Source organism: Carassius carassius, chromosome 41 (assembly GCF_963082965.1).
Source record: "Carassius carassius chromosome 41, fCarCar2.1, whole genome shotgun sequence".
Classification (NCBI taxonomy): domain Eukaryota; kingdom Metazoa; phylum Chordata; class Actinopteri; order Cypriniformes; family Cyprinidae; genus Carassius; species Carassius carassius.
In genome coordinates, this window is record NC_081795.1 from 11,736,921 (window position 1) to 11,763,089 (window position 26,169).

Below are 26,169 nucleotides of genomic sequence, written 5' to 3' on the forward strand. Positions count from 1 at the left end.
ATACAAATCCCATTTTTTCCCTCAACTGTTTACTTTCACTTAAGAAATAACTGACAGTTTTTTCGAGAATAATTTCCAAGGTGGATATTTTGACATATTTTGTATGTATTTGTCGGCACAAGAGCAAAAATAAGCACAATTCAGATTCAGTTCTCAAATTCAATTTCAAGTTACTGAGACAGACATCCGGGTAGTTGGAGGATGAAGGAAGAGCAATCCAGCCCAGATCGATAGATCGCGTTCATTGGCGCACAGGAGCCAATCAGCACCTACGTTTTGAAGCAAAGTACGTACCCACCATGAAACAAGGAAGAAGTGCTTGCCTTGCCGACTGACTTGACAACCATGGATCCGCCTGGGACAAATATGGTAATGACAATTTTTTTTTTCACGATCTAACGATCTTTAGTTTAATGGTGTAGCTGTTTTGTAGAAACGGGGGAAATTACATCTTTCTCGATGTGTTGCAAACACAGTAGCTATTATCCCACGTTTTTGTGGTTATGTACTAGCTCTGGTAACAACATCTTTGCTTGGCGTTTATTATTTCTAAGCATTTGCCTCTTCCTCCGGTGAAAATGTTGTTGCCGCCAAGTAGACTGGTCATGTCTTCAGCGTGATTATTTACGATAACTACTCCTCGTGATTGTCATTGTCAGGGTACTACTTACTAAGAGGGAGAGAGAGAGTAGTAAGCCTGTATGTCTCACTATGTTTTGACAAGGAGACAACTCAGAAGTAGTCAATTCAACATATTTGCTCACAGATGCAATACCTTCCCATGGTCCTGTTGGGCCCAGTGCCCAACATCAAACTTTAGTATATTTTTTTAGTCAATAAAAAAAGTCAATATATTGTCGCATTTTAGTTAGATCTATCCCTCCAAGCATCCGTCTCCCCACCAGTGGATTAATGCATTGACCAGTTAGATTTAATGCTTTTTAAATTGACTGAGCTGTTACCATAAAGGCTCACTGTGCTGTGTGATGTACATTTATTTTCAACAGTACAAAGGTTTTTTTTTGGTTGTCACTGTTCCCATATGATTATTATTGATCAGTTTGTCCTGACCATAGCAAAATTACTTTCTCTCAAAAGTCCACCTTTTAACTTAAACTTTTATATGTGGCTTCTGTACTGAGTTTATTGTACACATTTTTACATTTTAATTTTACATTATATTTCATTCTTGTGTTTTGTCATTTCAGCAAAGCTGACTTCATTCCTTCAACTTCAAAACAAAAGTGAGCATTTCTAGGTTTGTACGCTTCTATATTCTCCTTCAAATGTAAATAACCTAAGACTCTTAAACTTTTGGGGCCAAGTACCTCATATCATGTCAAAGAATCCAGGGATCACCTGTAAGCGATGACCCTACAGAAGCAACAAAAAAGTAAATGGCAAAAATATGCAAATACTAACACACAAGAGAAAGAATAATTCACGTACATACACCACAGCTTCTGAGAAACAAGAGGAAGGTGAAAGAATTTAAAGCAATGTTTGAATGCAAAATAGACTGAGTTGAACAGATTACATTTATGTCTGTTTAATTGTTTTTATAACAACATACACATAAATCATAACTTGATTTTGAAAGATTTGTAAACCGATGCTCTACGGTTAACAATGATTTTTGATGTTTCCTGCTTCTGATGTCTTCTGACCCCATTCTGCATGATGTCAAGAAAGTCTTCCAGCATACTGTACTGTATATTACACCGGCAGAGAGGAAATAATTATTGTTATTATATTACAGTTCCTAAACATTTTTATATTTTTCTTTACCACAGAAGCTCTGTCCCGAGACACTCTGGAGCTAGTTGAGACTGATGATTCCCCAATCTTCCACAATGGACTTCACATAGGATGAACTGTTTCCAGTTTCAGCAAAACAGCAAGAATTCATTAATGGATGACTGCACCTTAGAACTCTTCACTAACACTGCCTGCATCACCTGGGCCACAGAGAAAACAATGTTACTGCCTGTACATAGCACAATTAACCTTTAACCTTACAGCTGAATCAATGCAGTAACACTGTTAACTACTATTGACATTGTACCAAATGTTCAAACTGAATATACAGAGGAGAACTGGTCCCCAGTGTTTTTGATTAGTCTGGTTTCTCCAAAGGTTTTTTACTCCATTATCTACATCTTGCAGATTTTTCTTTATTAACCACTGTTGCCTATGGCTTGCTTGCTGTATGTATGAAGACTAAAGCATTTAGCACCAACTATTAAAATAGTGAGGGTGTTTTTGACCATATAGACACAACAGTATGTCTTTCTGTAAAGATTCTTTGAAATGTTATGTATTTCGAAAACTGTATAAATGGCTTACATTGATAGTGTGCATATTGCTTGAACATTTATATGTAAAAAAAAAAAAATCAGTAGAATTATTATTATAATGTCCTTTTTATGTACTGTGTTATATGTGTTAAACTCAATTACAATTGTAATTTCTGTCATCATAATTTAAATAGTGTGATAATTACTGTATGATAGTTTCTTAAATAATAGACAATCAGTAATTACAGTACATTAACTGCCTGTAAGCAAAACCATATATAACAACGTAATTAATTATTACACTTATTACGACCACTGGCATGGCACCAACATACCAAAACTCACTGGTTAAATCTTATGTGCCCTCCAGAAGTTTGTGCTTTGCAAGTGAACGACACCTCGTGGTGCCATCCCAAAGAAGTTCAAAATCACTCTCACTGACCTTTTCCTAGACTGTGCCCAGCTGGTGGAATGACCTCGTGATCTCTTATCACACCGGATCCATGGTGGTCAAGTCAGTCGGCAAGGCAAGCACTTCTTCCTTGTTTCATGGTGGGTACGTACTATGCTTCAAAATGTAGGTTCTGATTGGCTCCTGTGCGCCAATGAACGCAATCTATCGATCTGGGCTGGATTGCTCTTCCTTCATCCTCCAACTACCCGGATGTCTGTCTCAGTAACTTGAAATTGAATTTGAGAACTGAATCTGAATTGTGAGAAGTGAATGTGAAGATATATAGAGAGTTTATTTTTAAGTGAGGATCAAATTTTATTGGACAAATTTTATTCGGCTACAATTCAGATTCAGTTTTTGAATAAATACAATTTCAAATTATGCAATTCAGATTTTCAATGCAATGATTCAAATTAAACAATACACTTTCAAATTAGGTTATTCAAATTCAGTTATTCAATGCAATTATTCAAGTTTAGCAATTCAAATTCAGTTTCTGGTGGCACATATTTCAGCCCATACTCTCTCGTGCGCACCGAACACAGCGCGCGAAATACCAGCTACTCTGTTCAGCTTTGTGTTGTGTTTGGATGCTTTAATGTTTAAATCGACAAGCGGTAAAGCTTAATAACACGTGAAAAAGATAAGCTTTCATGACGATGCGCAGCAGTGGCCCGTCAACTGTCCTGAGCATCTTTTTAGGCTGGCCTCAGCCAGTGGGTTATATAAAATATCAAGGTGAAGGTCATCATAGCTTGCTTAGTATAGACCCAGCTCCCAACCCAACTTTGAGAATAGATTAACGGCGAAAATTTATTTATCGCCCGATAAGAGTCTCACGTTAACGCAGCACGTTAATGCCGATAACGACCCACCACTAATTTTAACATTAAAACACTTGTATATATAATAAAATGTTAAATAAATGTGTTTCTAACATTTTAAAATAGTAATAATAATAATTATTATTGTTATTATTATTATATATAAAAAGGGACAGCAATATATTAGTATATTATTATTATTAATCTAAAACATTATTAATCCTAATTGTATTAGCTACTTGAAACATTATCATTGGTAGTACACTAGTTGTTTTTTACAAATGCGTAAAATGTGATTACTTGGAACACAGTAACATTGTTTGATGCATAACACTATAAAGACTCCATGTTACCTATGAGCTATTGAAACAAATCCCATCTCTCTCATAGGCTTGCCTGTCTCATGCATGTGGCACAGCTTTATTCTATGTCCTCCTGATCTCAGCTCTGGTCTAATCTCAAATTAATCCTCAGATCCAGCCATACTGCCATCATACAGTACTGGCCTGTTCTCCTGAGCCTCAGAGCTTTACAGACCCTCTGCACATTCTCAAAAACTCCATTCTCTCTTCTCATTACAGCCAGCTGAGAAACAGACAGAGGAGAAAAGATCGGGAGAGAAAGCAAAACTGTCATGGCTAAACCCACACAGAATCTGTGTACATTTCTTCCTGATATTTCCTCAATGAAAATCAGCAAAAACAAAACAATACCTTCTTATTATACCTTAAAAGTAGTGTCATATTATCAAAAAAAAAAGAGTGGAAAATGTGCAGCAGTTTATGATGGATAACCGTTCAATTTCTGCTTTTCTTGCTTTCCGTAGAATTCTGTGGGTGCAAATTGTGGAATGGCCAGTTGTAATGGCCAATTTAATACTTTGTGAGCAGCCTAGACATCAATTTGGACAGTCGAGATCGGTCAGCATGACATTTAGCAAACCACATCTGCCAGAACAAACCCTCCAGCCAGCAATAAAGCTAACTGCAGCAATAATCTCAACCACAAAACTGACAAGACTTAAAAAGTCATCCAGCGTACTGAAGGCCAGAGAGAACGACAACCCTACAGCGTCAGCCACCCCCTCTGTCCGTACTGGTTAAGCCAATAAGAAGGGTGCATACTGCATTGCATTTGATTGAGTTTGGCACGGGGCTCGATGGAGATGGTTAAGGGTTGACAACGGACACATTGTTTAATGGAGGTTCTACTGGGGCAGGCCTGGGGGGTCTGAAACAAGCTGGCCAATTTCCCTGTGAGCTGAACTGTTCAGCCCCTGAATTTCCAAAAGCTGCCCGAGGTCAGCTCCAAGCTGTCTTTACTACAACAGTGTTACAAACCCAGTGCACCACATCTACAAACTCAAATCACACATGCATTATACCCAGTTTTCATCAACTGCTTTGTGCTATAATGATTTTTCCATTTTCGCTATAGCACACTATCAAAGTGAGTCATATTTAAGCTGACGTATGGAAAAGCCGTACAAAAAACGCAGCAGTGAGGTGCTCTGAACATGAACCGTACTTGTTCATGCTTTGAATATCTTAGGCATCTCGTTAATGTTAATATGAAAACATCGCCATTTGATACAGCACCATGATGTGGAAGGAAGGAGGCAGATGTTGGTGGGGGACGGCACGTAACACACAGTGATCTACATAGTGCCATCATCCCCTAAAATTCTTCCTTTTTAAACCATGAGTGATGGCATGTCAGTCAAAATGCATGACATCTTGGATATGGCTGATTTATTCAGACACAGGGAGCTGTCAATCAGCAATGAAACTTATCAGATATCTTCCTTCAAATAAATATGAGGTAATATTGTGTGCACCAGACAAATAATCAAAGGTATGCTGGAGAATCACACATGATATTTAGTATAACAGCGATTGTCTGGTATATTAATACATATGGGTGAATCTTGCAAAATGTTTCATAAAAAATAAAATAAAAATACAATAAAATAATAATTATTAAATAAAATAAAACTTTTTATATTTTCATAAATATAATAAGCTTATTTTAGGACCACTAAAATTGTTTTGCATTGCATCATAATTGTCATCCAAACCAAATTGTTATTACTGTAATGTCTAAGGATGCTTTACTTTATAAGTGTATTATTATTATTATTATTATCAATTCCTATTGTTCTCACTTCCACTAATGAAAATCTCTCAAAAAAATTGGCTACTACACATTCACATTATAGTAAAGAGAGAAATAACTTTTTTTGTATTACAGTCATGAGAACAGGGGTTGAAAAATGTCATGCATTTTAAAATTAAGATTAATTTTCCTCATGTAAAATATCATTTCTTATTTCATTCTTTAGATTTTTTAGGTTATACATACCCCGGACATATTCTTGACAGGTTCTGAGATAGTTACCCATTGTATGTACAGTATGTCTATGAACACAAAATATGTTCAATACAACACATGAGCCAAACGAGAGTGAGGCTGAAACAAACAGAATAAATATGTTAATCAGATCAATATTTCACTGGTCACATTTCCATTTCAAAGAAATCTACGACAACCATTTTCGAGATTTTTCACAACAGAGACTAATTATAAAGATCTCCGAAGCAGAGACAAAAAAATAAATAAAATAAAAATAAAACAATCTCCAAAGCATGAGGGCTCAAGGACATTACAAAAACAATCTCTTTCTCTCTCCTGGTTGCACACAGTCGTTCTCTCTTTATTTTACAGTAGTGTCATTTTTAATAGTGTCTCTCCATATTTATTTGTGCCAGTGTGGCATATTATGTGAAAAGATACATCACCCTGGCAGATTTTATTAAGTGCAGTGTCACCAGAACTAAGCGGTTCACTTTGATTGCTGTCATACATTGCACACTGTTCTATATTATTGCATCAGCAAACACAAAACAAAGTGCAGCTGGGTGCTAACCCCACCATTCAACTTTTTTTGCTCCCTTAATTCCATCAAGGCCTTGATTAATTAGAAACCAACCCATTCAACTTTGACTGCATTATCTGGATTCTGGAATTTTTTTTTTTTTTTTTTTGAAAACCTTCCTGGTACAGTAAAATCTGATTAGCCACTAGAGCCACACTACACTTTCACAACCCACATCCACTGTCAGGTTCATCAATATGCTGCATCTATAGGGTCGCATCTACACTGAACTTCCCAAAGGCTAAACAGCTGAGATTTCTTTGGAACATGACTGGCTCCCACAGAAGGGCAACTACACCACAGCCTGCTGTTCCTCCGTAGGTTATTAAATACACTTTCGTCAAGCCAAAAAATTTGCAAACACCAGGATTAATATTAATGTAGTCATTACTGTCAATGCCACTTCATCATGCCGCTATACCAAATGCCATTTTACAGTTTCTGAACAACAAAAATGTCTTCGTAATGCTGGGTTTCGAACAGCGGTGTGAAAACATTGATTGGAACGGCTCACTGCTCATGAATAGTGGCTGGCAAGCCTTCAAACTGTAAGTCATTACATGTGAGATCAAAACCCAGAGCTGCTAGTCACTAACACAATAAGAAATGAACAACATGGGATGACAAAGGTAGGCCTAATCAATGTGACCATCACTGGTCTCCCTCAATTCATTAAAAGCTGTGATGTGTTCTCTGTACTCCGGATCTGTCAGCACAGAACAAAAGAGTTGGCCATTTCGTTTTTTCAGCCAAGGCGAGGGTCGCCTTGCCTTACCTGAATGAAAACAAAGTGTGTTTTCTAAAGCATTAAAAGCATGATCATTCTACCAAATGTTCTCTATTTTGGTATCTTCACTAGGGATGCATTGTTACTGAAATTCTAGCAGATTCATGTTGTGGCCAAAAATAAGTAACAAGAAAAATATTGTCATTTTGTCTTCCATTGCTTCAACAAGCATAGTCCCAAGCTCACACCACTGGATGAACTATTGTTACTATCGGGACAAATAAACCACAATTTTCATCATAGTGCTTATAGGAGGAGAACAACCTACAAAAAAGCATTAAAATTCAATAAAATGTGCCCAATTAAAACATCACCATTAAATATGCATACACATATATTCATTATCTGCATAGATCAGGCACAAAATGGATGCATCAAAACCACCGATAAGCTAATTATCATACATTAAATTGGCAAACGATTGTCTACACTGACTGTATCCAATATCTGTCCCCTTCTTACTGCCAGAAATTTCAACGATCGACTTCAGGAACCGCACATTCTTCTTGAATATAAGTCACAGGGGAAGCGGAAAAAGTGCCCATAATGAATGGCTGGGTTTGAATGCATCAGTCAATCAATGAATAAGTGCTCTAAAGCAGAAAGGGCTCCAATCAGGGCTCGCCATGCTGCAGCCCTATTTGCTCTATTCCAGTCTCGCATCTGCTCCTTCACAGACTACACTGCCTGCCGAGTTAATATGGCCCCGGTAAGGTTGCAAATAACACCATTCACCCATCTCCTGTTTCCTGCTATCTCCTCCATAACATAAAAACCTTGCTATTCCCTATATGCTGCATTGCCTCCAAAAAAACTTCTAAAACTGTAAAAACGTCTTTGCAAACAAAAGACATGTTCAGCTGTAATCATTAGATTCATAACTGGCAGCCAGAAGAGTGCAAACCCAGACTGTTAGTGCTTCCGTGGCACAGTGTTTCCTGCTAACACTAACACACTGGGGGACAAAAAAAAGATCACTGAAGGACTGTCAGATTTAAGCCATTTGAAGCATAGACCCAGTCCATACTTTGACATATTGCTTTTCAGTTCTCACAAATGCCTATAAAACATTACGTGTTCATGTGTCTATGTGTGAAAAAAATTGTGTTATAACTGCATGTCGGGACATTTGTCTTATTTTAACATATCCAGCCACTCCAAATCCATCTATTTAGCTTTCAGTGCGATGTGGCATTGTTCCCAACAACTTAGTAAAGGTAAATAATGAGAGGAGTGATTCACAGTGATGGAATCCTGTGCAAACACCCTGGATTTGCATGCTTCATCTTTATTATGGCAATGTCTGGGACTCTTAAGGGCCTGACATCGGCTCGGCACATACACTAAAGTTCATTAGCTAGAGCTCCGCTGGATGAGCTCTCTCCAATATCTGCGGCAGGATGCTCATTACGTTAGTCTACAGAAAAGGACTATAGAGGAACGAAAATAGACCCTGCAAGGTATTATGTCCTGGCGGGTGGGTTTTTAAAGAGTTTAAAGGGATGAATCATCTCTGCATTGTGCTAGCACACAATATGTTTTCCATCTCACAAGTAAATACACATTAATGCAGAGAAAAGTAGTGCATTGGGGGATTTGCTTCATCTGCGTGATAGATTTGGGAGCAAAGGGCAGGATTTATATGTAAGAGAAGAGTGGTTTCGCCTGTGATCTAATAACTTGTTTTAACTGACAGGCATTTTGTTCAATCGCTGCATCGTTGATGGTGTTCAATATTTTGCACCCTGGAGCATCTTGTTACCACCTTTAAATCATCCTGCTAGTGTGAGACCTGTAAGAACAAGGGCACAAAGCGATTTGAATATCCTTAAGCACTGGGGGTGCATGCTAGGCACAAGTCCTGGCAAGCCATCAATCAGTCCTTTTTGGGGAATGAGGGTCTTTATGGTATATGCTAAATGTGATGGGAGGGAAATTACTTTAAGATCTGCCGTCGCCCATGCTAGCTTAGTACATATCCCTCCCTTTCTCTCTTTTTCTACGAAGAAAGAAGTCACTAATGACATATCATTTGTGCTGCATAGAAAATCCAACAGTTTGAAATCCCAGTGAGTGGCAATTTATGTTTTTACAGATATATTGGGGAGGATTTACTAAACAGTTTTTATGTATGAAATTTCAGAATCTACAAATCACCCAAGATCCAGCCTAAACAGGGACAAAATGAACTGAAATAATGCTGTTATGCATTTAAATTACATTTTTGTTATTCTTTTAAGCACCAGCACACATTTCCAGGCAAGTTTGGCTGACAGTAGATGCTTTCAGAAAAAATAGCTATTTTCACGATGCAGTACCACTTTCTAGTGGTCATAGTGGTCGAGTATTAAATTGGTAAAATGTGATAGTAAAGACATTTTTAATATCACTAAAGATTTATATTTCAAATAAATGCTGTTCTTTTGATTTTTCTATTCATCAACGATTCCTGAAAAACAATGTATCACAGTTTCCACAAAAATATTAAACAGCACAAATATTAGTTTTCTGAGCAGCAAATCAGCACATTAGAATGATTTCTGAAGGATTATGTGATACTGAAGACTGACGTAATGGATGCTGAAAATTCAGCTTTGCCACCACAGGAATATTTTACATTTTAAAATATATTCACATATTTCACAATAGTACTGTTTTTAGTATATTTGTTATATAAGTGCAGCTTTAGGAAGCTTCAGAGACATCTTTCGAAAACATAAAAAAATGTTGCCACCGCGAAACTTGTGAATAGTATACTCTACTAAACACATACAATAGCTGCCTGTATAATTTAGGAAGGAGATCCTTTGCATCAAAAAGTTTGATAATGCCTGTCTTAAGTCATAATGCAATTTAGCAAACTCATCTAATTTTTTTTTTGTCTCTGTTATAATCAGTTGCCTACAAGAGTGTCCACATAAATACATTGTATTGCTAAGACATGTTGTTCTCAATGCTTTGATGTGGCAAAACCAAGGATGCACTCCTGCTCTGCTCCACATGTTCTTCTGGTGATTACCTGCTGTCTCCCTAACTGTTGCACCTTGCTGGGGAACACTCTAGATGAAGTAGCTCCTAGATGGGAGTTGGCACTTCAAATGCAAAGAAGGGACGAGAAGGCTGATCTGCCGTTCGTTCTCCTCTGGCCAATGGATCGATATGGAGAAAGGGCATGGGAGAAATACCTGTGGCAGAGAGGCTGGCGTGCGAACTGACGCATCTCCATGCATGTTACACCTGGTTTCTGCTTTATTCTTCTACCTCAAACTTCAGCTGGATGAATGTACTCATTCTGAGATAATTATTGTTAAGGTTTTTCTTTGTTTCTTTTATTTTTCAACAGTTTTTATATATGTGAGAGTGTGTTTTATGTTGAATGTGAATGTATCTGCATGATTACCATCTGTTTGAGTGCAAATCAGCCCAAATCAGCTCGCTATTACTGTATGATCACGGCTATCAAAGTGAACGCGTCTATATGAATAGAGAGAGTGGATTATTTACTATATGGCGCATTTGTGTTATTACCATCTGTATAAGTGGTCATCAGCACCTCAGCACTTATTTTCATCATAATTCATTGTAAATGCTGCATTTCTAGCAATCTCATGATTTTCTGTAATTGGCAAACAAAGTTAAATCTTTTTTTATTTTTCTTATTATTCTTATTTTTCTTACTCAGATTATTCTTATTGTATTTTTCTAGTGCTCAAATAAATCACTTATATGATGTCTAAGTTTCTGTCTAGTGTTTTATAATTGAAATATATTGTTTGATAGTTTGTAGAAGCCTCCAATACTATTGGGAAATATATTTTTGTATATTTGGGGGGTGGGGGGTCTAGACACAGTCTCATAAATATTTGCAGGAGTCTAATTTTTCATGATATCTTATTCAGATTTGAAATAGAAACTCATGAGACATGTGGCTTTCAACCCATTACTTACTCATTTCATGTATTTTTATATCAAATAAAAAAAAATATTTTAGTGTGGTAAAAAAAATTCAATGCACTTCAGTGTCTATAACTTTTAATATTTTTGAGCATTATCAAATCTGGTTGATTAAAAGTAAAGCCCAAAGGGTCTTCTTTCCAAAGACAACAAAATTATGTTTGTAACACACTGAAGTAGGAAACTGTTACAATTATAATTTAGGTAGAGCACTTTCAGCTGTGAGTCCCATAATGGGGGGTGCTGGTTAACAGGTTAATAAATAAAGTGTAATTATTTTTCACAAGGTGAGGCAAGTAGAGATGAACCAAAGGTTTGGGTCTGTGTCTCTCAGATATCTGAATTAGTCCGTCCATCAATACTGCTAATATATAGCCTAGCAGTAAAGAACCACAAATATTTATGAGCGCAATACATCACCAGCTTAAGCCAAGCAGAGATGGGCAGAAAAACAGAGCAGTGGACACCAGCCGATGGCTTGAGAGATTGGCCCATTGATTTGTAATGAATATCCACAAGCTTTCCTTCCTCCCCTAAAGTGGGTTGAAAGCCTTTATTGTGGAGTTACATATTAATAGCATCCTGCTAATGTCCCACAGCCCACTTACAGGCGTCATTGGTGGAACCCCAGCTGTGCATCTTGGTGGACAAGCGAAGAAATCTAAATGAAAGGACAGCAGGGATCAGCTCTGAAAAGTGGTATTGACACAGAGATGGCGTTCTGCCTGCTATCAAGACTGCCGCAGATGGGGAGGTGGCCATTCATAATCTGCCCCGCTGGAGATGCATAATCATGTGACGATGTGAGCTGCTGGTTTAATAACATACAGTAAAAAAAAAAAACAGAGGAAGTGGAGTTCAAATGAAGTGGAAGCTTGTCAGAATACAGAGGCTGAGCATGCATGCAGGTGCTTTTGAGTGCCACAGATGTTTAGCAAGCTCTTGAGCAAGATGAGGAGCAGGCGCAAAAGAGGAAAAGGCACATGGCCAAACGCAAAAGGGCTTCAGAAGAGAATGAACACAACCCGAGAGAAGTGGTGCTGGGGAGAAAAGCGATTGGGATACACACTTCACAAGGCTGTGGAAGTGTCAGGCGTGCCTCAGAGACTGTTATGATGGGAGGGAAATTACTTTAAGATCTGCCGTCGCCCATGCTAGCTTAGTACATATCCCTCCCTTTCTCTCTTTTTCTACGAAGAAAGAAGTCACTAATGACATATCATTTGTGCTGCATAGAAAATCCAACAGTTTGAAATCCCAGTGAGTGGCAATTTATGTTTTTACAGATATATTGGGGAGGATTTACTAAACAGTTTTTATGTATGAAATTTCAGAATCTACAAATCACCCAAGATCCAGCCTAAACAGGGACAAAATGAACTGAAATAATGCTGTTATGCATTTAAATTACATTTTTGTTATTCTTTTAAGCACCAGCACACATTTCCAGGCAAGTTTGGCTGACAGTAGATGCTTTCAGAAAAAATAGCTATTTTCACGATGCAGTACCACTTTCTAGTGGTCATAGTGGTCGAGTATTAAATTGGTAAAATGTGATAGTAAAGACATTTTTAATATCACTAAAGATTTATATTTCAAATAAATGCTGTTCTTTTGATTTTTCTATTCATCAACGATTCCTGAAAAACAATGTATCACAGTTTCCACAAAAATATTAAACAGCACAAATATTAGTTTTCTGAGCAGCAAATCAGCACATTAGAATGATTTCTGAAGGATTATGTGATACTGAAGACTGACGTAATGGATGCTGAAAATTCAGCTTTGCCACCACAGGAATATTTTACATTTTAAAATATATTCACATATTTCACAATAGTACTGTTTTTAGTATATTTGTTATATAAGTGCAGCTTTAGGAAGCTTCAGAGACATCTTTCGAAAACATAAAAAAATGTTGCCACCGCGAAACTTGTGAATAGTATACTCTACTAAACACATACAATAGCTGCCTGTATAATTTAGGAAGGAGATCCTTTGCATCAAAAAGTTTGATAATGCCTGTCTTAAGTCATAATGCAATTTAGCAAACTCATCTAATTTTTTTTTTGTCTCTGTTATAATCAGTTGCCTACAAGAGTGTCCACATAAATACATTGTATTGCTAAGACATGTTGTTCTCAATGCTTTGATGTGGCAAAACCAAGGATGCACTCCTGCTCTGCTCCACATGTTCTTCTGGTGATTACCTGCTGTCTCCCTAACTGTTGCACCTTGCTGGGGAACACTCTAGATGAAGTAGCTCCTAGATGGGAGTTGGCACTTCAAATGCAAAGAAGGGACGAGAAGGCTGATCTGCCGTTCGTTCTCCTCTGGCCAATGGATCGATATGGAGAAAGGGCATGGGAGAAATACCTGTGGCAGAGAGGCTGGCGTGCGAACTGACGCATCTCCATGCATGTTACACCTGGTTTCTGCTTTATTCTTCTACCTCAAACTTCAGCTGGATGAATGTACTCATTCTGAGATAATTATTGTTAAGGTTTTTCTTTGTTTCTTTTATTTTTCAACAGTTTTTATATATGTGAGAGTGTGTTTTATGTTGAATGTGAATGTATCTGCATGATTACCATCTGTTTGAGTGCAAATCAGCCCAAATCAGCTCGCTATTACTGTATGATCACGGCTATCAAAGTGAACGCGTCTATATGAATAGAGAGAGTGGATTATTTACTATATGGCGCATTTGTGTTATTACCATCTGTATAAGTGGTCATCAGCACCTCAGCACTTATTTTCATCATAATTCATTGTAAATGCTGCATTTCTAGCAATCTCATGATTTTCTGTAATTGGCAAACAAAGTTAAATCTTTTTTTATTTTTCTTATTATTCTTATTTTTCTTACTCAGATTATTCTTATTGTATTTTTCTAGTGCTCAAATAAATCACTTATATGATGTCTAAGTTTCTGTCTAGTGTTTTATAATTGAAATATATTGTTTGATAGTTTGTAGAAGCCTCCAATACTATTGGGAAATATATTTTTGTATATTTGGGGGGTGGGGGGTCTAGACACAGTCTCATAAATATTTGCAGGAGTCTAATTTTTCATGATATCTTATTCAGATTTGAAATAGAAACTCATGAGACATGTGGCTTTCAACCCATTACTTACTCATTTCATGTATTTTTATATCAAATAAAAAAAAATATTTTAGTGTGGTAAAAAAAATTCAATGCACTTCAGTGTCTATAACTTTTAATATTTTTGAGCATTATCAAATCTGGTTGATTAAAAGTAAAGCCCAAAGGGTCTTCTTTCCAAAGACAACAAAATTATGTTTGTAACACACTGAAGTAGGAAACTGTTACAATTATAATTTAGGTAGAGCACTTTCAGCTGTGAGTCCCATAATGGGGGGTGCTGGTTAACAGGTTAATAAATAAAGTGTAATTATTTTTCACAAGGTGAGGCAAGTAGAGATGAACCAAAGGTTTGGGTCTGTGTCTCTCAGATATCTGAATTAGTCCGTCCATCAATACTGCTAATATATAGCCTAGCAGTAAAGAACCACAAATATTTATGAGCGCAATACATCACCAGCTTAAGCCAAGCAGAGATGGGCAGAAAAACAGAGCAGTGGACACCAGCCGATGGCTTGAGAGATTGGCCCATTGATTTGTAATGAATATCCACAAGCTTTCCTTCCTCCCCTAAAGTGGGTTGAAAGCCTTTATTGTGGAGTTACATATTAATAGCATCCTGCTAATGTCCCACAGCCCACTTACAGGCGTCATTGGTGGAACCCCAGCTGTGCATCTTGGTGGACAAGCGAAGAAATCTAAATGAAAGGACAGCAGGGATCAGCTCTGAAAAGTGGTATTGACACAGAGATGGCGTTCTGCCTGCTATCAAGACTGCCGCAGATGGGGAGGTGGCCATTCATAATCTGCCCCGCTGGAGATGCATAATCATGTGACGATGTGAGCTGCTGGTTTAATAACATACAGTAAAAAAAAAAAACAGAGGAAGTGGAGTTCAAATGAAGTGGAAGCTTGTCAGAATACAGAGGCTGAGCATGCATGCAGGTGCTTTTGAGTGCCACAGATGTTTAGCAAGCTCTTGAGCAAGATGAGGAGCAGGCGCAAAAGAGGAAAAGGCACATGGCCAAACGCAAAAGGGCTTCAGAAGAGAATGAACACAACCCGAGAGAAGTGGTGCTGGGGAGAAAAGCGATTGGGATACACACTTCACAAGGCTGTGGAAGTGTCAGGCGTGCCTCAGAGACTGTTATGGCAGAGGGAAAGAAAGAGAGAGAGCGTGATAAATCTTTACCATCGCCTCGGCACCTGGAAACTGTCAAAGCCTGATTCACAATTTCTGTCCTAAAGGAGGGGCAGACGCACAGGCACAATAACACTAATTTTCACACAAGCGCTGCAAAAAGGAGGGTTTAAGGAGGGTCTTTATGCACTGAATGCCTTTTGATGACAATCTAAGGCACACTGCAATAGGTTAATCACTAGTAATCAAAAAACAGGTGTTGAATATTTGCAGTTCCTGCACATGATCATCAGAACTCAGCAGTGTGCGCTTTAATTAATAGTGAAGTCCCTCTCTCGCAAGTTTTTTTTTTTCCTCCCTTCTGTTTATTTTCTCTTTTTTTTCCAAACTTTTTTCAAAAGCCATGAAGCACAACTGATTGCATCGGATCACCAAGAGCAAATTGCTTTTCCTCGGCAGAAGAGACAGGCAAAGGTGAGGGTGATGAGGGGGATAGAGGGAGTTTGTCGTTTATCAGCGGCTCAAAACATTTAGGAGCCTTTCAGCAGGGTTTTGGAATGACAGTAAAGACATATTTTACGTCCAAAGACCAAACACACTCAAAGGTCACTTTTCAAATATAGAGGAAATACCAAATATTACACAAACTTAAGTCTCTGTACATGCTCGCAATATATATTTTATAGGGCTCTAGACTGAAAACAAAATGACTATGGAGCATTTAAAGTAAACATTTAGGAGCCATATTATAGAATCCCTAAAAAATATGTTTTTTCTGCCTGTTCAAAAAAATAAAAACATTTAGAGATTTAGACTTAACCACACACACAAAAAAAAGACTCTACGTTCAAGTGAAAGAGTCAGTTGTGAACAACTCTTAATGATTTACTAACTGCTAACAAAAGGCTGTTTCATTAAACTTTTTGTCTGACTCATTAAAAAATAACTGGCCATTTGTTCATGAACAAGACTAAAAATGGTTCAGTGAAAGAGTCAGTTGTGAACACATCTGAATGATTCACCAAATTAGTCAGATTTAAACCACTAACTAAAGGCTGTTTCATTAAGTCTTTTAATTGACTCATTGAAAAGAACTGGTTTTTATGAGTAATTTGTTCACAAATTGGACAACACAGTTCATGCACAAAATGATATCTCGATGAAAGGGCACAGTAGTTGCAGTCTGGAGCCTTGTCTCTTGGACCTTTTTGCATAAACACATCTAACACCGTATTTGATACCTAACATGATATCTAATATAACACTACATATTCTATTCAAATTTCATATATTTGATTATATCTTTTTACATAAGTCCTCATCTGTCTCATAACACATACCATCTGCAGTTAATCTATACAAACATAGTCTGGCCGCCCTTGACACATCACAATGTGTGTGTATGAAGAAAACTGGGGGAGGAGGTCTGTGAATTCAGTCAGACACAATTTTATAAATAAGACTCTGGACTCATTTAATAAGAGGTTTAATCTATAAAACATGCTCTCATCGGCAATTTCCGCCCATTCATTTTCTGGAGAAGGACAAGACTGAATTTAATTGTAAACCATAATGTGCTTCCTAGAATGCCGTATAATGTGATGTAAAAGGCTGAATTATGGAAAGGGCAGGACAAGCACATAAAGCACTATTACACCCCACGCTCCTGTCATGGCCAGTGATTAAAGCAGGCCATAAAGACAAACATACATACAGTGTGGGCTAAAGGATGAGAGCGCCGCGGCAAGGTCTTCCATTTTTATCAGGGCTAATGGAGAAAACAGCAAAAATGGGCAATAGCATTTTCAAGTCATGTGAGTGCAGTGTGCGTGAGCGCAATGTTGCACTACAAAACAGCGTGGAATCATTAGGACAGGATATAGACTATGGCATATTTAGTTCAAGAGCAACATAAAGAATAGGCTGCAAAAAATATGAGTTTTCCTGGGCTACATAATGCCTTCTTCTCATCCATTTATAGACCGGATCCATTATAGTACAAGTTCAGTATTAGGCAATCACGTTAATTCAATCCCATCTCTACATCTGAACTCCCTACTTTTCCATTGTTACCATCTGGCCTCTGGAAACCTGACATAGTCATCGATCATCCCAGCTGCACAGATGTTCAGATGTAGCCACTACAAAAGAACTTCAAATGCTGTTTAAATGGGTTAGTTGCTGTACTATGGTAAGAGCAGCGTGTGTTCTGAATTGAAGAGGAAAGTCCTCAGTATTTTTCACTTGTTTTATTTTAATCCAATGTAAACTAATGTTGCAGTTGCACTTCAAGGGATAGTTCACCCATAAAGTAAAAATTCGAAAAGAGTTGAAAACACAATCTGTAAGGGTTTCTTAGTGAGCAGTCAGCTTGATAAAATCAGAGGTGGGTAGTAACGAGTTACATTTACTTCGTTACATTTACTTGAGTAATTTTTTGGGGTAACGAATACTTTTCGGAGTATATTTAAAGATGGGTACTTTATACTCTTACTTGAGTAAATTTTGGGGGGAAAATCTGTACTTTTACTTCGTTACTTTGGGCGACACTCCTCTCGTTACTTTATCTTAATGCAATAAATGTTAGGTGCTTCAGTTTATTCCAAACGCACCGTCTACTTTTCTCTGGGCAATGAGCGATGCCCTTTCGCGAATGATTCATTCTTTTGAGTCAATTCTGTTCAAAGGCTTGATCAAACCAATTGGCAAACGAGTGAATTGGTTCAGTTTGAATGAGTCGTTCAGTTCCCTGCCGCACGCGCTGAGCGTCTGAAGTGGTTCACTCGGAGTTGTAACGTTTAAGAACAGAAAGAGCGTTGAAAACGTGGCTGGAACTGCACTGAATTGAAATCTGCAAAGGCTATTATTTGCTAGCGATGGAGATCCTTATTAGATGAACACCGCGTGTGCTGTCTACTGTTTAACAGGTAATAACTTGGGCTACATTCGATTACAGTACACGATACCACTGACATTAGTTTGTTGTACGTGTGCCTTATAACAGAGGGGAGTCTAGTTGAATGCAGCTTCCAAAAGACAAAAAATAGCCGATTAAGATTTTATTAATTTTAATACAATCACACCGGCGTGAGTACGTTCAGCAAGTCATATCATCATCAGCTGCTAAATTCAGATCTGTGATCGCTTGCTGGCGCTGAGCCAGAGATAGATGCGTTTATACAGCGCTGCGCATTATAACCAATCACACATGATTCTTTTGAGCTTATTAAAGCATTGGCCAATCAGAGGTGTTCCGATGAGTCATCGCTAAAATTCCGGTTCTTCCTTCACTCGCTCGCCAACTGGAGACCTCTTTCTGGCGAATTCTCTCGTCAGAAACAACAAAGTGCAGATGTTTGTACTAATCTTTAATTAAATATTGATTTCACAGTGTTAACCGTTTCAGTGATTTTAATGGGAGTTTCTGAGAGTGATTGAAATCTAGACTGTCAGTGAAAATGATCTTTAATAATGTAAATGTTATTTGCTCTCTTTCTGAACAATGAAAGATTAGTAGCAATATTTATATCACATTAACTTTCAATGTTAAATTCACATTTAATATAAAGTCAGTCATATTAAAAATATGTTATGGTATGACACCTATATCTGTTACTTAAGTAAACAGACAGGGTTTTATAATAAATTACATAAATTGGAGTAAAGGCTGATGAAATATATACATTTATACACGCACACATACATTACATACATTTTATCTATATATCTAAATAAAAATAGGCTCAGTATATATGACCCAAAGTAACTAGTAACTAACTACTTGAGTAGATTTTTTATCCGATACTCTTTTACTCTTACTCAAGTAACTATTCAAGACTAGTACTTTTACTTTTACTTGAGTAAATATTTCTAGAAGTACTTTTACTTTTACTTGAGTACAGTTTTTGGGTACTCTACCCACCTCTGGATAAAATTAACAGTTCATCTCCGTGTACATCATGACACTTTATACCTGTCATTGTTTACTGAGCTTTGATGAATGATGATCCCAAATTAGGTTGATTTTGAAAAGAACATCAGGTCACAAATAAAATAAACATGAAATTTGAAATGTGTAACTTTTTATAGTTATTTGGGATTCATGTAAAATGCTTAATACTAACTTGATCATATATATATATTAGTGTTCCTTTAGCTCAATCGGTAGAGCACTGCCCTATCAAGCGCAAGGTTGGGGGTTTGATTCCCCGGGAACACATGACAGGTAAACATTAATAGCCTGAATGCACTGTAAGTCGCTTTGGATAAAAGCGTCTGATAAATGTAATTTAATATACATATATATCTATAAATATATATATATATATATATATACTTGTAGAAAATTATATTGAAAATTAAAAAATACAATGTGTGTGTGAGTAATGTTTATTTAACCTGGAAAATGTGAAAACATAAAAGGGATAATAATACCAAAAATGAACATGTTGTTCCAAACCTATATGAATTTCTTTCTTCTGTTGAAACCCCAAAAAAAGATAATATTTTGTAAATAGATAAATAGCTGCTGATAGCCATTGACTTCCATAATATTTATAAAATTGAGTGAGTTATACATGTCTTTTTGCTATATATTTTTTTCATAATTTTATTTATATACTGTGAAATTTTTTTCCTCAACCAATTTTCAAAGAGGCACTGCCTCCCTCGCCTCCTCAGAGGGAACGCCCGTGGTGCATATGTGCCAGTTGTGCTAATGGCAGGAGGCGGGGAACCCTGACAGCATCCAGATTTCTCCCAGCAGTACTGTCTACTGAGTTCTGTCCCAGCTGACCATTCATCAGAATTACAGAAGTGGCAGGTCTGCCAGTGTGGCCGTGGGAGGCCATTCAGCCCAGCGGCTGACTCATTAATCAGGGGCGTAATAAAGACTATGAGACCAACCTCACAGCTCCTGCTGAAACACAGCTGAGCGAGTGTGCGTGTGGGGGTCAAGAGGTAAAGCTGACAATCACTCCCCTTTCCATCCTTCTTCTCCAACACTGCCTGGGCCGACACAGGGCACTGATAAATTGCTGATTGAGTGATATTGCTTGATCCTAAAAGACAGGTTGTGAGCCTAACAGCTTCTCGGAGCAGGAAGAGCTCCGTTTCGAGGAAGTGTTGGCAAACCCTCCACCTGGTGTTTGGGTAATGGAGTCAGGCTGTGGCACTCACCCTCCTCGAGGGCTGATCTCGGCTGGGTTGACTAGCACAGTGTTTAAGTCGACCCATCATTGACACTCTTACTCTCTCAGTGGAGAGCTGGGATGTCTGATCTTACTGCTCGGATGACAGCGCTGTTACATGCGCTGCTCTGAGACCATTCGGCACTACAGTCATATCTCAAATGATTTTAATGCCACTGTGTTTGCTAACATGGGGCTAAATAAAGACTACAGCTACAGCAAGGATTTGAGTTTTACATGCTTGATGAATGAGACAATCATTCTGGGACGTCTATAAAAAAAAATTTTTCAAAGTTGTAAATAAAACAGGTTACTGGAGTACGTTTTACAAAAAATACAACTTCAGTCTTTCCAAAACTAAAGTAGTATTTTAACATTCTCAAAATGTTAGGTTTAATTCAATTTGTTACTTGCATTACACTATATACAGTAGCAACATGTAAGCACTTTTAAAATTAATTTACTGTAGGACACTTAATTTTGTACAGCAAAAAGAGAAAATTCCCTTAAGTAACATTAACCACAGATCACATTTTTATTTTAACAATTCTCATTGCAGTTCTCAAAGGAAATGTCAGAGGGAACCAATGGCAAATAAGCTTTCTGGTTTCCAAACTGATGTCATGAATAATTTTTAGCAAAACTGTTAATATTAATATTTATGTTATTTTGGACAATTTTGCCTTAATAATAATTTTATTAGGGATGCACCAATTCAATAATACAATTCTGGCTTACACCAGTAAGTCAATTATGATTTTCATGTTATGATCACTGATCAATAACCAATAAGTGACCATTAATAAAATTATATATTTCATCTAAATAACAATTTTATGTGAATGAGCTGTAAATTGAATTGAGGCATTACAAAATTACAATGCACAGTAAAAAAAAATTATATAAATTTTTTTGATTTGCTAAAGATTACAATTAACAGCGATCATGTTTGATCAATTAGGCAATCGTTGTAATCCTTATACAACAACTTGTTAGCAACTTCAAAATTCATGTTGGAGGTATCCATTTTTTGGAGAACAAAGCATTTTTTCTTTTATAATATTAACCAGCATTTTTTACTCAAATCTACAATACAGATACATCATGCATCCCTATTTCTTTTAATCTTCATTATGACTTTTCGTTGCTATGTTTAAATATTTTGATGAATAGATTTCAAAGTGTAAATCTGCTGTAAATGAGACAAGTGTTTCCGCAGCAAAGATTCTAGAATGAAGCTCTATTAAAATCTAAATGTTGCATTACAGGGAAGCAAGGTTCCTACAACATCTTTACACCAGCTGCTCTGTCATGACAATCAGCTCACTTGATTTCTGTCTGTTGGGCACGCAAATCAATATTTATTGATTTCATGTACACTTATGCTGCATGGAAAGGTCTTTGCAAATGCACCATACATATGTACATATACTGTATGCTTAAACGCAACTACTCTATGTATTAGAAACTGCTGCAGATTACAAATGGGGAAGTCGTGGCCTAATGGTTAGAGAGTCGGACTCCCAATCGAAGGGTTGTGAGTTCGAGTCTCGGGCCGGCAGGAATTGTGGGTGGGGGGAGTGCATGTACAGTTCTCTCTCCACCTTCAATACCACGACTTAGGTGCCCTTGAGCAAGGCATCGAACCCCCAACTGCTCCCCGGGCGCCGCAGCATAAATGGCTGCCCACTGCTCCGGGCGTGTGTGTGTGTGTTCACTGCTCTGTGTGTGTGCACTTCGGATGGGTTAAATGCAGAGCATGAATTCTGAGTATGGGTCACCATACTTGGCTGAATGTCACTTCACTTTCAACTTTCAAATTTAATAATATATCATTTGCTCAGAATGCGATGAGGGAGCCGTGGGGGTGTCCTGTACGCCAGTGAACCTCATTTAAAAACATTTATACTTGCTAATGCACCATTGCCTTGTTCAAAACATCCATAACATGAGTCACATATTTTTTACACATTAACATTTGTTTTTTCCTGTGTTCGTTTCCTGGTGTGCATGCACTAAATGTGTATTTACATCTGTGTCTATCACAGCAGGACAGCACAGACCCGAGCAAATTGACCCACTGACCTTCCTGAGTTTCTCGTACAGCCCATTATCCATTTGTGAGTGGTGGGCCCTGCTTTTAGCCTGCTGTCTGTGCTCAGTGTGGAATGATAGAGCTGTGCATTAGTCAGAGTGCTTTTCAAGGTAAGAGCCATTCAGCACGCAGCCCTGAAGCCTCATCACACCTGTCCTGAAGGTGACTGATCGGAAAAACTGACTCATGCACCTCTCAAAGCAGAGAGGTCAATGTTCCAATCACCAATATGTAATCAATAAAGTGTAAAATGTAATTAGTACAGACAGACAAGAGGAGTCTTAGACAAAAGACAGATTGGAAAAGCTCTGCTCATTCAATCAGTCTCAACTATGAAGCACAATTTAAATCCTGCCACCTAAAACTATGAACCATATCGCATTTGCAAATGAAAGATTCTTTCCAAATGATGAGGGGCTTGTGAGATGATTGCTTCGCAAGCGTCTTCTCAGCACCGACTGACAGGTGAGTAAAAGTGCAAAGGTATTCTTAAATTGGAAGAACGTCAAGACATAAATTATTTATAGATTAAAAATATATATAATTTGGCTGACATACAATCAAATTCCAGTTCATTCTTACTTTTCAAAGGGAAAAGACACTGCATAGAATATTTACGCAGGGAAATGAGAGCAGTGTATCTCTCAAAAGTATACTGCATGGAGCAGCTCTTGACAAATAACACAGGGATTATCCCTTGTATTGCTTGCAGAGCTTTTACAGTAAAACAAAAAAAGAGTGACGGGAAATGTCAGACAAAAGCTAAAAACAACTCAGAGCTCTTAGGTAGTGGTGTACAACAGCTTTCTGGAGCGAAAATGGAAGTGCAACATGAACTAATGCTGTGCTTGGAAAATGACTGTAACAGTTTCCAGTGAGCAAAGTGCATGGCTAGCATTTAGTGTTATATTTGACATGTTTTGTATGACTGATCAATGTTTAAAAATAAACATGAACTTTTCAAGGCTCTGTACTGATACAATCCTCAAAACAAAAGCAAATCGTGAGAAACTAATGTCAAATATCGAAGTCAAATATTACTGACAACATTGTTTTAGTACCCTATGTTAAATGACAAATATTAGATGTGAAACATGCAAACTGTTTCAGAAGATGTCAGTCCTTTATTCTCTCAACAGGGTGGTGTAAATGAAGTGTGGATGAAACAGGCCTACAGTTTATACTAGAACAGACCAATCAATCAAATTTTAAAACGTCATCAACATAATTTTCATGTTCCAAACATTGTGCTTTAGTTTAAACATTTTTTTTAAATATGATTATGCTGCTTTCTTTCAACAACAAGATAAAATAGACAGTGAGGAGATTCAGATAAGTTTAAATAACTATGGATGGCTTTCCCCTGTAAATAAAATGCATTTTACAGTGACTTGTGAAGGTAAAGATCCAATCTTGATTACCACTGAAAGCACACTTTCACTTATAAATCAGCAAATAAATAACGTTCCTTAGTCTCACCACACTATGATCCTCAAATTAAAAACCTGTTGAACCTTAAACTTTTCAGCTTGTTATACTTGATCACATTTAATATTATGATCAGATAAACCTATAACCAAAGATCTGGCTTGTGTACTAACTTTACATCATGTGATACTGAACGAGAACTTACAGCCATTACACAAGAAAAAAATTGATTAAACATATTGATCTCTGACTCGAATACAAATAACACAATGCTATAAATATAGAAGAGCGTGGAGCAAGTAGGAAATACACTGTCAAGCGCGGAGCTGTCCATCCTATGGGGTTTTATTTCAAATAACGCCGATGACTTTGTGACTTACGAGTCCGTCTGTAGGGCGATGTGTGATGAGAGAACAAATTTCTGCTCGAGTGCAACCAAAGTACTAGTGGAACGTCTCAAATAAACCACCTCAACACAAACCTGCTTGAGTTATTTCTCCGCCAACAAATGTACAATACAGTGAGAAATGGGTTCACATCATCTTCCCGTCGGAGTCTATGGAGCTGCGCGTACCGTCTTCCGCTAATCGCGTGGACAGCAGAACAAGTCTAAAATGTTTAGAATTATGAATATATATTCTTACCTTGTCCTCGTGCCATCCACACGACAGCAAATACGGCCAGAATCAGAATGATCATGTTTGGTGTGTAATTTCTTGTCGAGTTCATGCTCGCGGCAGCGGGCTCCTATCACAGAATATGTCCTTGTATTAAAACACTTTCCGAATAATTAAAGAGGAGCAGGACACAAAGGTTCCGCGAGACCCCGCCGCACGCGCCGTGAGGAACGAGACGGGGAGCTCTGATTAGATTTGTAATAGTGGACGGAGGAGAGCGGAGAGTGTTCAGTTTCTGTCAGCTCCTCTCAGACTGAGTCGAGCAGTTTCAGTACCGCGGACAGCTCCTAGCGTCAGCAACTGGAACAACTTCAGGTTTTGTGCAAAGTTTGTACCGTACATAATCTAATAGTGCCCTCGATTAAATGGCTCATGTATTAGCGTTTGTATTTCATGTCAACTGCTGACTGAGGCGAAAGGAGAAAGTGGTCGACCGTGGTGCACTACAAGATCAAAGTGCTCGGATTGAATAAATACTCTAGTGTGCACACCGACTGAGCTAGTCAAAAATGTATTAAAAAGGCATGTAAAAAAAACACACATTCGTTACTTTACAAAACATTTATTTAAAACAAATGCTGTTTTGGTGAACTCTCAATTCATAAAAGAATCCAGAAAAACTATCACAGTTTCCAAAATAAATAATTAAATAATAATAATAATAATAAAATTATTAATCAGGATACCTGACATTAATAATAATAGGAAATGTTGAACACACAAAATCAGCATATTAGAATGATTTCTGAAGGATCATGTGATACTGAGGACTGGCTTAATTGCTGAAAAATACATTAACATTTTTAAAATATATTTTAAAACACTCACACAGAAAACAGATATTTATTTATTATGTAAAATATTTTTGCCTTGAAAAGTTTGAAAACCTTTTAAACTGACATGCATTCAAAGTGTAAGAAAAACATTTCAGCATTTACCGGATGGTTATACAGCTCATTAGACCTAATTACAGCAATATCACAGCTATTTGCAACAGTCACTGTTAAGTCTTTTTTGTTTTGCTGCATTCTTTCCCACTCGAATTGGGTCATTCTGGTGAATAAAAACATCTAATAATAAGTAAATCACCTCAGTTTATAGCGATAATTTGAAATAATCTAGAGAGGAAAAGGGAAAAAATGAAAATCTCAAAACTTGCCTCTCCTAAAAATTACCCATACAATGACCTACTCATCAGTTCCCAGTATTTGCGCCCCACAATGACTAAATGGTAAGGAAAAGAGCAACACTTATGAAATATACATGAGGTGAGACAGAGG

General features: G+C 37.4%; 1 protein-coding gene across 2 annotated transcripts in view; it reads right to left on the bottom strand.

The window, feature by feature from the left end:
• The window catches only part of LOC132122730 (seizure protein 6-like), a 209,155-nt gene extending 184,020 nt beyond the window's left edge, over positions 1 to 25,135 (bottom strand). For both annotated transcript variants that reach the window (XM_059533079.1, XM_059533078.1), the window contains exon 1: positions 24,857 to 25,135. In XM_059533079.1, coding sequence (XP_059389062.1) covers positions 24,857 to 24,941 — 85 coding nt within the window. In that variant the 5' untranslated portion in view covers positions 24,942 to 25,135. The remainder of the gene's footprint in view (positions 1 to 24,856) is intronic.
• Positions 25,136 to 26,169: the final 1,034 nt, after the last annotated feature.